The following is a 14,057-nucleotide window of genomic DNA, read 5'->3' on the forward strand; positions in this document are numbered from 1 at the left end:
GGCGGCCAGGTGGGCGGGGGAGGGGCGGGCTGGGGCTGCTTCTCCAGCACTTGGTGGCAGGAGGTCGAGGAGCAAGGCATGCGGAGTCCGGGATTCGGTCCTTCTATGTGCAAGGAGCCCTTGCCCAGGGCGCTCACATTTCACCCGGGCGAGAGGACCTGGGTGTAACCTTTCCAGAACTCTGATCCTGCACATACCACTCCTCGGTGGCGGGAGGGGGGAGGAGGACAAGGAGGACGAGGAAAGGCACGGAGGGCAGCGGAGGGAAGGAGGCGGGCGATGGAAACCATCCTGCCCCCAAACCCACTGGAACCGGGCTGATCTTGAAGGTGGGCTCCAGGGACAGGGTCCTGGCTGACAGTTGTCCTGTTGAGGTCTCTAGAATAATCTGGGTTCCTGTGACGGGGTGAAAGGGTGAATGAATGAATGAATGAATGAATGAATGAATGAATGAATGAAGTCTATGGCTCAAGGATTAAATAAAAGAAAAAATATTAAGACAAAAAGAATCACACTGTGGCCAAGATGTGGCTTGTAGAATAAGAAAGAACATTGAGTTGGGAAGCTGGGGCTCTGGGTTTCAGATGTGGACCTGCCTTTTCCAGCTATGTGACCTTGGGCAAGTCACTTCTTTGGACCTCAGTTTCCAACATTAGTTAACTGTTGATCACACCATCCCTAGGGTCCCCTTCTACTCTAAACAGGTTGGTTGGTATGCCAGAATATTGCCCTTCATTAGACTCACCCTGTGACCTTGAAGAAATCACTTGCCCATAGCCTCAGTTTCCTCTGTAATGGTCTAGAGGAAATACATCCCCTTGGCTCACTGGTACTTCGAGATATTGGTATATTCTCTGTCCTTAACAGTGCCCAAGGCCTCCTGAGTGTAAGTTAGGAATGTGGACAGGTGCAGTCACTCTTTCAAATCATGAAAACTTGTTGGGAGCATTTAGTGCACTATAACAGGAGATTTAAGTTAGACAATCCACGCACCAAATGGTGTGTGAATAACTTAATTAATGTGCTTTCAGCACAGAATTCAGCTAAGGAATAAGTTACCATTAAGACTGAGGAGGATTGAGTTCTAAAGGGCTTTTAACTCACAGGAGACAAGAGTGAGCCCTGTGTCACTGATTCCTGAAACATCGTTTGGATGGGAATCATCAGATCTGGAATTCAGGAGCAATAGTGCATTGGGGTTATCTCCAGATATCTGAGACCTTGACTGGGGCTACAGGCCAGGCAGGGAGCTCCCAAGTGCAAACTCTGGGACTTTCCACTCTCCCTACCGCCTCAAGAGCAGTTGGATAGACTGCTGACTGAGCAATCCCCCCCCCCACTTCCCTGTTCTGACCCACCACTTGAGTACCAGTGGTGGCCATATAAGAATGATATTAAGGCTCCATGTGACTGCCATCCAGAACTAGGGAACCATTATGAGGAGCAGAACCTGAAACATAAGAGTACAATTTTATCGTTAAACTAGACAAATGGATCTAAGGGAAATTTGAGAAAGACTGTCAAGGGATAAGGGAAACAATGAGGTTATTAGACCATGGAATCATCCTTCATGGGGGGATTCTAAAAAGCTTCCTTCTTCAATCCTATCCTTTTCTCAATGCCCCCACCCCCACCCCAATACCCATATTTCTGTAAAGGCTGCACAAAGCAATGCCTAGGAAAATGATCCAGTTTCCTCCCAGGGTCAGCACTGATCCCTAAGAGTTAAAACCCATTTGACTTTTATGATCCTCAACTTCTTAGAGAGGGGGTGATGACTTTCTCTCTTAGTGCTAAATCCGGGGGCCCAGGGCTAGACTCTGAACTCAGCCTCCATGCGAAGGGCAGCATCAAAGGGAGACATGATTTGCTTTTACTGCCATCCTGGCAGCCTGACTTCAGAGCGTGAATTTCACTTGCCCTGAGTCTCTGTAGGATGAGCTCATGTAAAGGTGCACAGGAACCAGCACCAGAAATGACAGTGAAAATGTCATTTGGGATTTTCACTCATTTCCTGCTTGGGGGCATCAAATGCTCCTGGGCTGGAAAAGGAAAAAAAGAAAACACAAATCTTGCATTTATTGTAATGATGCTTGAAAACTTTTGTTGTCATTGTTATCCAAAAGCAATTTGGCTGGAATCCTGGTAAGAAGAAAGCAATATTGGGCTTTTATTCGTTATGAGCTTGGCTGAGAGTGTCCTTTTTTTTTTTTTTTAATTCTGAAATTAATCTCACCTCAATTCCAATTCTGAAGTCTCACTAAGTCTTCACAAAGCTGGCAAAATAACATGGGTATGGACCAATTATTAAAGAACGGGTTTCCTAAAGAAAGAAAAAGGCAGATTTTGAGGTTGATGGGCTTTTGTTTAAATTGAGTCTCCTCTGCTTTCTAGCCATAGTACCTAGGGTAAGAAACGAAATCTTTGTGGGCCTTTGTTTCTTATATGTAAACGAGAGTAAGATCGATCTCATGGGTTCACTGGGAGGATTATAGGAGCACCCAAGCATTCAGTCCAAGCAGTCCCGGAGTTATTCATTGAGTGTTGGTTCCCCTTCCTCCTGTTCCTAAACCTCCCCTTTCCCCCAAATTTCTTCTTTCTACAGACTGTCAGCTAGACTTGTCCTTTGGTTAGATTACTCAAATGTCACGGCCAGATCCGATCCTCACTTTGAGGGTAAGGCACAAAGGAATCTCCCGGATTACTCAGTCACTGTTCCCATAATAAGTCATAGTATCATTAACTGGGTGTACCCCTGATCGGTAATTCACCTTTGAGTTGCCCAAGCCACTTACTTGGCTCTGGGGTCTCTGTAATGAAAATAAGCTATTTCAGTTGGTGTGGGGAATGCGAAAGAATACCACCAGAGTCCATAAAACCAATGAGATGACTATAGGGGTAAAATTCGGGGGCAAACTTGTCTTCCTTGTGCCCTGCACTAACTGGGGATGGGAGTGTTCTCAAAGGATCCTTGCCATCAAGCGAGTCGGCACCAAACCGGCAAGATTATTCTGACACCTTTCCCAAAGAGAAGCAGAGACAGGAGGAGGCGGGCATGGAGGGCAGGGTATGACCATCACTGTCCCCAGCAATACAGGTCCAAGAGGAGGAGGGCTGGTTGGCATCAGAGCTTCAGAGATTCCTCCCTCCCCAACCCATCCCCGTCTCAGGGACTCCATCTCTCTTTGGCTTCTGTCCTTTTTGAGCAGTTTGCTCAACTCCAACACTTGTGTTTGGTGACATGGATGCTTTCAGTTCTTTCCTGCTCTTCCCTGTGTTCCAGTCACCTGGCACATTTAGGGAAGAAGGCAAATCTGCTGCAAAAGGCGGAGGGGCCCGGTTCAGGGTGCTTTCTCTGCTCCTGCATTCCAGGTGCAGGGCTACTCCCTGCCTCCTTACAATCTCCGCTGAATATAGGAGAGATCTCTCTCTCTTTTCTTTTCTTCTTCTTCTTTTTTTTTTTTAGCCTTAATAACTTTGTGATGCAGAATTTTATTTTGTTTGTTTGTTCGTTTGAGCATGACACTTCTTTCCTTGACGTAAACTCTCAAGAGAAGGTACTGTGTCTTATTCCCCTTTGTGTCACCCCACTTGGCACATAGTGGATGGTCGATAACTGTTTGTTGATTAATGAATGAATGAAGTAGAAAGAGCACTGGACAGGGAATCAGGAGATGTGAATTCTTTTTTTTTTTAAGATTTTATTTAGTTATTTGACACAGAGAGAGTGAGAGAACACAAGCAGGGGGGAGGGGCAGAGGGAGAAGGAGAAGCAGACTCTGGACTGAGCAGGGAGCCTGATGTGGGGCTCGATCCCAGGATTTAGGGATCATGAGCCAAAGGCAGACGCTTAGCTGACTGAGCCACCCAGGCACCCCAGGAGATGTGAATTCTAAGGTTGGCTCTCACAATAGCTAAATGTGACCTTGGGAGAGTCACTTGATCTTTTGGGACTTTAGTTTCCACCTCTGAAATGAGACCACTGGGCTTAATAATCTCTGAGATCTTTTTTGCTCTGCTATCCTGTGAACCTGTGAGGTTCCCCTCAGATTTTTCCCTTTGTCCACTTACGTAGCAAACTTTATGTTATCTGGCATCATATGACTGTGTGATGTTCAGATTTAATTGTATATGCTGATTGATGCAGAGCTATGTAAGGTGGTGAGGGATTCCTGACTTTCGAAGAATCAGAAGAGAAGGGGATACAACTCTACTAAAGCTATTCGTGGTATATTTCACTCTTTGGGGGATCATAGAACAGGGCTCAGGATTTTCAAAATTTCAACGTTATCATCTAGACATAGCAGAACTGTGGATGATTACAGTAAAGTTCTATAGTCTGGTTGTCCCATGTGGTACCTGCTAGTCACATGTGGCTATTGAAATGTGGCAGTTGAAATGTGGCTAGTGTGACTGAGCAACTGAATTTTTAGTTTTATTTAATTTTAATGAATTTGACTGTAAATAGCCACACTTGGCTAGTGGCTACCATGGCGGTAGTACAGCTCTCGAGTACGAGTTCCATGAAGACAGAGCTTTTTCTCTTCTGTTCACTACTCAATGATAGTGCTTAGAACAGTGCCTGGTCCACAGTAGATGCTTGGGGAGTGCCATCTTTCTGTAGATGTGACTGTCAAGGAAACGCTGGTGAAGAGAAGGCTCCAAACTGACCATTCATTGCTCCAAGTTGGTAATACCTATTTTCTTAGGGGACCTGTATAGAGCTAACTGCCAACAGGTAAAAATATATCCAACGGTGTTGCCCTGCCTAGAATGTGACACCCTAATTGTGTGTCCAGTTCCGAGGGCCAGAAGCTAAGGGGAATAAAGAAACCCGGAAGAGGCTCACAGAGCTGACAAAAATTTGAGAATTCCTGTGAGGAAGAGCTAGAGAAACGCCATTGCTATGCCAGTGAGGAGGCTTGGAGTCGATCAAGGGTAATGATGCAGAGGCTTTGGGCAACTTCTCTTCTGCTCTGTCAACACGAGCAAACAGGGCTCCACTTTAGCCTCTGTAAATTAGGCCAGATGACGAGGTTATTCAGACATTGGAGAAAGTCATGCTCTCTCCTTGCCTGGATTTTTTTTTACAAATGGAGACAGTTCTTATTTGTCTGAACAAAACCTCCTGGAAAGAGAGAGGTGCTCATTATGACCTTTAGAGAGGGGTCAATGGCTCCAGCATGGAGAAGATCTGCCAGGCCCGGCGATGCAAGGCGGGGCAGTGGCACCGGGCACTACCCAGGCGCAGAGCACAGCTGCTGGCCAGCCCAGCCAAGAGCACACTGAGAGCATTACCCTCATCCAGTGAGAGTAAGGCCTCTTGATTGCCTGCTCCAAACCTGTGCTTGTACAGATGAGAACACCGAGACTCAGAGAGTGGAGCGTTTTATGAGAGATCTCCCATCTAATGAGTGACGGGACCAGGGCTAGAACCCCGCTTTCCAAACTCCTAACCCAGGTCTCTTTTCATTCCATAACATTTATGTGCATTAGCAAAATCACATGCACACAACTCTATTCTCAGCTCTGGGTGCAAGCCTGGGACGTAGATGAGCTGTCTTCTAGGTGCTTAATGTCCAAGACACCAAGACACGGAGAAACACACAGAAAACGATCATTAACAGAATAAGCTCTGTGCTTACTAAGAAAGATTCCATCATGTACAAGCCTGTACGAGGTAAGTGCGCAGGAAATGGGGCCTGAACGGAGGATGTGGGAAATCAGAGATTCCAGCTTCTCGCCTCCTTTTCTAACCAGTGTGTTTCCCCAAAAAGAAATTCGTAAACCATAGGCCAAGGAAATTTCATCTCACTCAAGACAGGAGATTTAGTAAAACGTGATGAAAGGTGGAGAGGAAAACAATTCAAGTGATCTGAAATGCCTCTGGTTCTTAGAACGGCGATGGCAGCATCAACAGATTACAAAGGGAAACACCTCTTGGGGAAAGCGTGGAGGCTGATAAGGCAAGTGGAAGGCACTTTTCTCTGGGCTGGAGCCAGCACTGTCAGCAGAGACGCAGCCAGCACTGTCGCTGCAAGGAAAAGGACCTTTGGGGGAAGAGGAGTTAGGCTGGCAGAGCCTGGCACAGCTCCCCGCCTGGCCCCTCTGAAGGCTTGGCGGAAGTTGTCCCGTCTAGCGGTACCACCAGTGAGGCAGGAAAGGTAGCGACAAGGTAACAAACTGCAATGATAGCCCCAAAGGAGAAATGGGAAGGAATTCCAACACATGCCTGATCCCATTTGCCACAGAGGAATCTATTTCTAGGGTGCCTCTCCCTTGGGGAGGAAATTCAGGTCCAGCTTTAGGCTAGACGTTTCCAAAAGCCTAAACTGCTTTGTATTGGTCATCGTTTCCATTGTCACATCCAATGGGGAGCTGTGGAAACTCTCTCTTTCCTCTCCCTGTGTCTCCCTCCCAGACACCACTCCAAGTCGACCTCATTCATTTGGCTATTTGGTCCGGCACTCAGGTGCAGTGAACACAGCATCCTGGGGCCAGGAAGCCAATGGAAGCCATGAGTCCCTGCCCAGGTGGGACTTGATGAAAGGAAATCCTCCCCCACCCTCATGACTGCACCTGCTGAGAGTCAGAAGGTAGTTCTGAGGAGATATACCTTGGCCAGCTGAGGCCTTCCGACTCTCAGACTCTCAAAGGGGCTTCCCTCTCCCTCAGCTCTTTGCTATTTTCGCCTTCGGGTCCTGCGGCTCCTACAGCGGGGAGACAGGGGCAACAGTTCGCTGCAACAACGAAGCCAAGGATGTGAGCTCCATCATTGTTTTGTTCGGCTATCCCTTCAGGTGAGCGGGAACCAATTCCGACCCCACACAGCCTCCCTCGCTGGCTTGGCAGGACCTGCTTGGTCCCTTCCTCCTCCAGAAACCTAAAGACCTTTTGTTGAGTGCCACTCTAGGTTCAAATAGAACTACAAGGCTTGGGTCCTTCCTGCCCTTTAGGAATTTCAGACGCACTAACCATAGAAAAATATGAGGGAAACTGAGATAGATCATTGTTATAATAACGTTCCAGTCCCCAGATAACCACGAGCAGGTAACGTAGTTCCTGCCGAAAGAATCCATGCAGTTTGGGATGGGGGCTAGTCAGGTCTCTCTGACCTTCAGCAACCGTCTCCCTCCCTTGGGTTAGGGAGCTCGTTAGATCCTAAAGAGTTGATGTGGGCTGCTCCCCTCATACACTAGACTACAAGGAGAGCCACCTTGACCAGGAGGTAGAAAAGAATACTCTTTCCTGGCTATTTGGGAGCCTAGGGAGGGGTGTCCCAACTGCTCAGAAGAGAACTGGGGACAGGACTCGCCTTTTCAGAAATTTTTAGTACCAACAGCCAAGTTAGGTTAACCATCTCTTGTATGTAACAGGGTTTTTATTTTTCCCCCTGTCCTTACTTTGTCCCATATAGGGTCATGGGGGAGGGGTACTAAATAAGGCCTGAGAATGGGCAAGTCCAACCTCACCCTGGCCACTGTGGGCCTGTGCTCTCCCGGGGGCAAAATGAAGCTGATCTCCCTGGTGGTTTGGCTACCAGAAATCAATGCACTATATATATTGTGGTTATGACCTAAAGGGCCCTGGAGATACTTGGAAATACATGGTCACCATATCTGGGCAAGGTAGATGAGGGTGGGGAGCAGTTGAATGGGAGGTAGAGTTGGACCCGATTTCTGGGGATGTTCCTGTCTTGACTGCAAGGTTGCCTCCAGAAACATTCCTCTCGTCACGCCCCCTTTCTTGGATCTGTTAAGAGTCCCGGGGTGAGAAGTAGGGCAGGGACAGTCCCCTGCCTCCCCAGGGAGAGGATTGCCCTGAGCTCAGGATGGCACCCCGCCCCGTCCCTGCCCCTTGCAGGTTGAACCGGGTCCAGTATGAGATGCCCCTCTGCGATGATGACTCCACCTCCAAGACCATGCACCTGATGGGGGATTTCTCTGCTCCCGCCGAGTTCTTTGTGACCCTGGGCATCTTCTCCTTCTTCTACACCATGGCTGCTCTGGTCGTCTACCTGCGCTTCCACAACCTCTACGCAGAGAACAAACGCTTCCCACTGGTGGTGAGTGGGCATCGGCCGGAAGGGATGGGGTGGAGAAACTGAGACATGCGTTCTGGGACTGATGTCGCATTGAGGGGGGAGGACACCCCGAGATGGAACCTCCTGAGTCTCCCTGCCAGCTCTCTGCTGTCCATCCCCTTCAGGCTCTGTGGCTCCCACAGCTCCGAGGACTCTGCCTCTGCCAACCGCCCATCACTTGCTGTGCTCGCAGAAGGCATAATAGCATCAAGAAGTGGGCTCTGGAGTCAGACTGCCTGGGTTCGGATTCCAGGACAGTCCTTTACTAGCTGTGTGCTCTTGAGCAAGTCACTTATCTTCTCCAAACCTCAGTTTCCTCAGTATAAAATGGGGGATAAAAGAATACCTATCTCATAGTGTTTGGGGGAGTTGAGTGAAAATGCATGTAAAATATCTGGTATATAGTTAGCTTCAATAAGTGTTAGCAATCATTAATATTCTTCCCCCTCTACTGTCTCCTTACCCCAGGCATGCAAGGTGGAAGGGGTGCCTTAGAGGACCCCATTTGTCTCCTGCGGTCTGCTCTCACTCTGCCACCAGTGGTAGCTGAGCAGTGGTGATCAAAGGAAAGGCTTGAAGGCGAGAGTGGGGAGTTTAGGCCACCTAGGTTTGGGGGTGACAGTGACCAGCAGGTGCCTTGATACATTGTTGCCTGACCTCAGTTCTGAGGGCCTGGGCAGGGGTCGCCCTGGGTGGCAGCACTCCTTTGATGGCAGTGAACAGATTCCTTAAAATGACCTGGGCTCCCTGAGGCTCCAGGTGTTGGGTAGGACAGCAAGAGGCAGCTTTCCTGGGACCTCAGGATCCCAGTGCATTATGGCCAGAGGAAGAGAAGTAGGCAATCGGGGGTAGGGGGGCCTTTCTGAGTGTATTTCCTGTCCCTCTGCTCCTCCCAGGACTTCTGTGTGACTGTCTCCTTCATCTTCTTCTGGCTGGTAGCTGCAGCTGCCTGGGGCAAGGGCTTGACGGACATCAAGGGGGCCACACGGCCATCCAGCCTGACTGCAGCCATGTCTGTGTGCCACGGAGAGGAAGCAGTGTGCAGTGCTGGGGCCACGCCCTCTATGGGTCTGGCCAACATCTCTGTGGTGAGACCTGCGGCCGCTGAAGGGGTCTGGGGGAGGCAGTGCTATCCCAGATACCCAGGCCTGTCCCAGCTAGCAGGTTCTGAGAGGAACAGAGAGGGCGTCTCTCCAGCTGGTCTCCCCTGCAACTAGAGCAGGTGACCCCTGCACCTAAGGGTGGCTGGTGACCCCTGCACCTAAGGGTGGCTGCTGGCCCCTGGAAGACGCTGAGAAGACATTTTGGTTTTGGGGGAGGGAACCCAAGAGCCACTTAGCCTCCTGTTCTTTCCTCCTTCTGTACTCTGCCTTCCCATTTTCCTTCTCCCCACATCCAGGCATGCTCTCGGTGACTGCCTCCCACTCCTCCTGCCTCTTAACAATGTGTGTGTATGCGCGCATGCGAGCATATGAAGGGGAGCACAGGCTGTGGCTGGGCTCAAGACTGGGAGCAGATCCAGAGTGAGAGAGAAGGGGCTCATTGTCCCTCAGGCCTCCGGACAGGAAAGGGGCTTTGGGCAGGGGTGGGTCCAGCTGGTACGCATAGGTTTGGCCATCCCGGTTGTTAGAATGTGAAAGTCTTTCCATGTCAGTTGGCACAGAGCTGAAGCTTCGGGCTTTTCAAATGCCCCCTGTCACCTTAGCCCTGCCCTGAAAATGGCCTGGAACTCCCCAAAGGCCAGCAACTGAGGGGTTTAATTGCTGGCATTAACCAGGGAGCCTTCTAGAGACCTTGCTGGAACCCTGCTCATAGGTTTTAGCCCCCAACATTTTATTGTAAAATTTTTCACACATATGGTAAAGTGGAAAGAATTTTACAATGAACACCCACACGCTCGTCGCCTAAACTGTACCATTAAACATTTTCCTAGACATGCTTTATCACGTATCTATCTGCCCCCTTCATCCATCAAACCATCTTATTTTTAAAGCATTTTGAAGTTAATTGCAGATATCAGTACACTCTCCCCCCCCCCCCCCCCCGCNCCCCCCCCCCCCCCCCCAGTACTGCCTGCTGAGGGGTTTTTAAGTATTTTTGAATAAGTATTTGAATATAGCCCTGCCTGGGTCTGGCCCCAGGAAAGGAGCACCTTGGACAGCTCTGGTCACACCCACCCTTGAAAAAGGCGCTCAGAACAGTGCTGTGGAAAGCGCCACTAGAGCCCCTGGTCCTTGCTGTGTTTGCATGATGCTTCACTCCAGGGGCCAGATTCTCCTAGCGACCAACCTACAACTCAGGTGCATGCTGTGGACAATTAGAGACTTTCGCCAGAGAACCCCTAGTGGGTATTGGCACTGAACCCTGACTCTACATCCAGTTCTCTGTATTTTAGTCTTGCCAGCCCTCTGCCTCTCCCCCCCCACCACCACGGGGACTCCCCCTCCCTGTTCCCACAATGCCCTCCTTACCATTCTCACAAACTTCCCTGATGTCTTTGCAGCTCTTCGGCTTTATCAACTTCTTCCTGTGGGCCGGGAACTGTTGGTTTGTGTTCAAGGAGACCCCATGGCATGGGCAGGGCCAGGACCAGGACCAGGGCCAGGGCCAGGGCCCTAGCCAGGAGAGCGCAGCTGAGCAGGGAGCAGTGGAGAAGCAGTAAGCAGCCCCCACCTGGCTACTCCGGAACAGGACAGCACCTCTTCAACCACCTCCAGCTTCCAGGACCTCCCTCTTCTTCCTTCTCCAACTCCCCTCCCCCATCATTCTGGGCTTTGAGCTTTGAGTCGCTGATGGATGGGCGGGCATCAGCTGTCAGAAACCCGGGCAGCCCTCCCAGTGGCTTCCTATCCCTCCTCTGGCCAGAGCCTTGGATGGCAGGAGCTTAGTGCTTCTTGTCTACTGCCTGGACCCCAGCATCTTACTTGGGGTCTTACTCGTACCCTTACAGCCTCTGAGAATGAGCCTCTACTGCAGGGGGCAGGAGACCAGAGTCCTGAGACTCGCTCCGAGCAGCCGCTTCTATCAACCTGTCAGCTTCAATAAAAGTGGGGGGAGGGGAAATTGGCTGGCAGCCTTCTTCCTGGTCCTTTGCATGAAGGGCCCACCAGTGGTTCCGTGACCCCCTTCAGTGGCTGTCATCTAAGCCTTGTGTCTGTCCCGATCTCCAGTCAGCCCAAGCTCTCCCACTTCTTCCTCTGGCCTCTGCACATAGCCCACCCTGTGGGAACCCAGGAGGCCAACTAGCCTAGAAAACAGCTCTGTAGAGGGTCCTGATGAGGCCTGGACTCAGTGGGGAGCAGATATATTGCAACTGGGTTGCAACTTCAAGACACGGAAGCCAGGAAACTTGCTGGGAAAGCATTTCTTCTGTCCCCTCAGTCCTCCCACCTCTCCAGGCTGGGGCGCTTCCTACCAACGCTACACGTGTACTTGCCCTCGAAACTCCTGACCTTCCTCCCCGTCCTCCTTCTCGGGCTTAGTCTCATGTATGAGACACAAGATGAGGCGTCTAGGAGCATCTCCAATTCAGCCCTCCCTGCCTCCAACCTCTCCGTCCATCTCCCTTCCCCAGCCTCTCGGGTCTGAGGCATTCAAGATCTTTTTCCATGTTTGTCCAGGCCTCCCTTTCATTCCTGTGGGTCCAGATAGGGACTTTGGAAGGGCCCAGAGGACCACCATGAGGCTAAGTTGCCCCAGAGCCCCAGGACATGGATGGATGGGCCTGTTTCTTCCTCATCTCCCCCCATCCCACAACTCCTCCTCTGGCCTCTGTTTCATACATCCCTGTCTCACCTTTACAAAAGGACATGCCTTCTCGGTTTGCCCTCAGTTCCTCCCCTGCTTCCCCATTTCTCCCAGGCTCCCTCCCTCCCCACCCGAACCTCAGTCCAGGGCAGGCCAATGCTTTTGGTGCTTCTTCACTTCGGGACCCAGTTCCATATTTGTCTTTGATATGTCTCCTCTTCCTGACACCTCCTTCAGTCCCTCTCTGGACCCCAGGGCCCAAGAGTCAGTGCTGACTGGGAAAGGGCCACCCATCTCCTACCCAGCTCGAAGCACTTCTGCCCTGGCCATAGGGCTGCTCAGAGAAGGATGAAGAAGGAAGAATCCAGCCATTTTCCAATCCAGTGCCAATTAGCCCACTTATCATCCCAAAGGTGAATGTGCCCTGTGCCAATTTCTCCTCAGGACCGAGACAACCCCTCCAACCTTCTCACCTTCCTAAACGCCATCCATAGTCATGTGCATATTACCGGGGTACCCAGAAGACAGGATCTTGGACTTTGGGCCAATCATTTCTTCTTTGGGTCAGAGTTCCCCACTTGACAGGGGGAGTATGAGATTTTTATCCTCAAAAGCTCCAGAACCCTTCAGTGAAAGAATTAGGTTTTTTGTTTTGTTTTTAGATTTTGGGGAAGGGATTTGAGGAGGGAAGAGAGGAGATGGGGATGAGAGTGTTTCTAAGTCTGAACCTCTCTCTGTCCTGAGCTGTCCCCATGGTTACTCAAGGAAAAGGGGGAACAGTTTTGCCTACAGCTCCAGAGACACAGAGAACAAAGAGATGACCATTTTCCTTTAAGCTGGCCCCCGTGAGGGTCTGTGAGCAGCTTTTACTGGAACTTTGTTTGGATTCTGTGTATGTATTTATAATTTATTTGAAATGTGATGGATAAAGTGTTCTCATTTGGGGGCTGAAGTTAGCAGCTGGCCCTTGAGCTAGGGGAAGGGTGGTGGGGTGGGTATACACTCCTGCCAAGGACTCCTAACCCAGAACTCTCCCTAGAGCAGAGAAGGCTCTTTCTCTTCCTCAAGAGGCTGGCTTGTTCTCATCCAGAAGGGCCTTGATTTTGGCTATGGCCTTGCTTTCCATGACCACCCTAAGAGGAAAAGCTACTTCACCTCATACCTCCCGGGGGCTGGGCTAGGCCAAGTGCTGAAGGCTGAGCTGTCCTCATGGGACTCATGTCCCCTCCAATCAGGGCTGGCACCACTGATTTTCTTAATGGGGCCTAGGGTGGGAGACTGTGTCTGGTTTCTCCAGATAGCAGGAGGCCAACAGGCAGGGCACTTGCCCTCTGCCCTACTAAACTCTGACCCTGCCAAGGTGCCCACCAAGGACATTTTCGGAATTTTGAGTTCCCTCCACTATCATGATCATAGGTCTCTTACTTCTGGGATTGAAGATCGGGGTGGGGGGGAAATGTTGCATGTTGTTTTCTGGTGCTTGTTATTATACATTTGAATAAACAGTGCTTCAACGCATTTGCCATGAAGTTGCTAAGACTAGAGCCCTTCCAGGGACTTTTTTTTCCCTCTTCTTCCCATTGCTTTAAGTTCTTGCATTTCCACCCAAATGTCATTCCACTCATCTCCACTCTGCACCCCAAGCACCAGAGTCTGTGTTTCCTCTGTTGGTGGCACCAATTAGGCCAAAGTAACTGAGACTGGTTAGCAAATTTGAGCAAACTCAAAAGGCAAGAGATAGTGACTTTCACAGTGCTCTTTCCACTTGCTCTCCTCAGCTTCCTGTCAGCAGGTGAGGGCCATATGCCTGGCCCTTTTAACTATAAAGGTTCTTTCTGAACAAACTTGTACCTCTATCCCTCTTCTGACAAGCGACCCCTACATTCCCTACAAAAACACACTTGGACCCGATGTTACATTCAATTTCAACAAGTTCCTGGACCCCCCCCAGGGATCATCTGTGGTTCTCAGGTTAAGAATCTCTGCCCTCAGAGATTATCTTCGCAGTACTTAAGCCTTCCCTGGGTGAAAATGAGAAGAAAGTCTGAGGTCTTGAAGTCACAGACCTTGACTTATTTACCTCCAATTTGGTTTCCTTTAGCTGAAGGAATGAATATGGGGTGAGCTATGAGGGTTGAAGAGGGAAAAAACTAGTCTCTCTTTTCTGATGTGATGGGGTGGCAGGCTTTTGTCTCTTGATTGTGGGAAGAAATGTTATCAGCTGAGA

At 50.1% G+C, this 14,057-nt stretch overlaps 1 protein-coding gene across 1 annotated transcript in view; it reads left to right on the top strand.

Moving 5' to 3' along the window:
• Positions 1-13,359, top strand: part of SYPL2 (synaptophysin like 2) — a 13,744-nt gene extending 385 nt beyond the window's left edge. Inside the window, exons 2-6 of the mRNA XM_034641635.1 lie at positions 6,534-6,596; positions 6,676-6,800; positions 7,864-8,065; positions 8,980-9,171; positions 10,587-13,359. Coding sequence (XP_034497526.1) covers positions 6,534-6,596; positions 6,676-6,800; positions 7,864-8,065; positions 8,980-9,171; positions 10,587-10,745 — 741 coding nt within the window. The 3' untranslated portion in view covers positions 10,746-13,359. The remainder of the gene's footprint in view (positions 1-6,533; positions 6,597-6,675; positions 6,801-7,863; positions 8,066-8,979; positions 9,172-10,586) is intronic.
• The last annotated feature ends 698 nt before the right edge of the window (positions 13,360-14,057 follow it).

This window comes from Ailuropoda melanoleuca, chromosome 2 (genome assembly GCF_002007445.2).
Source record: "Ailuropoda melanoleuca isolate Jingjing chromosome 2, ASM200744v2, whole genome shotgun sequence".
In the NCBI taxonomy this organism is placed as follows: Eukaryota; Metazoa; Chordata; class Mammalia; order Carnivora; family Ursidae; genus Ailuropoda; species Ailuropoda melanoleuca.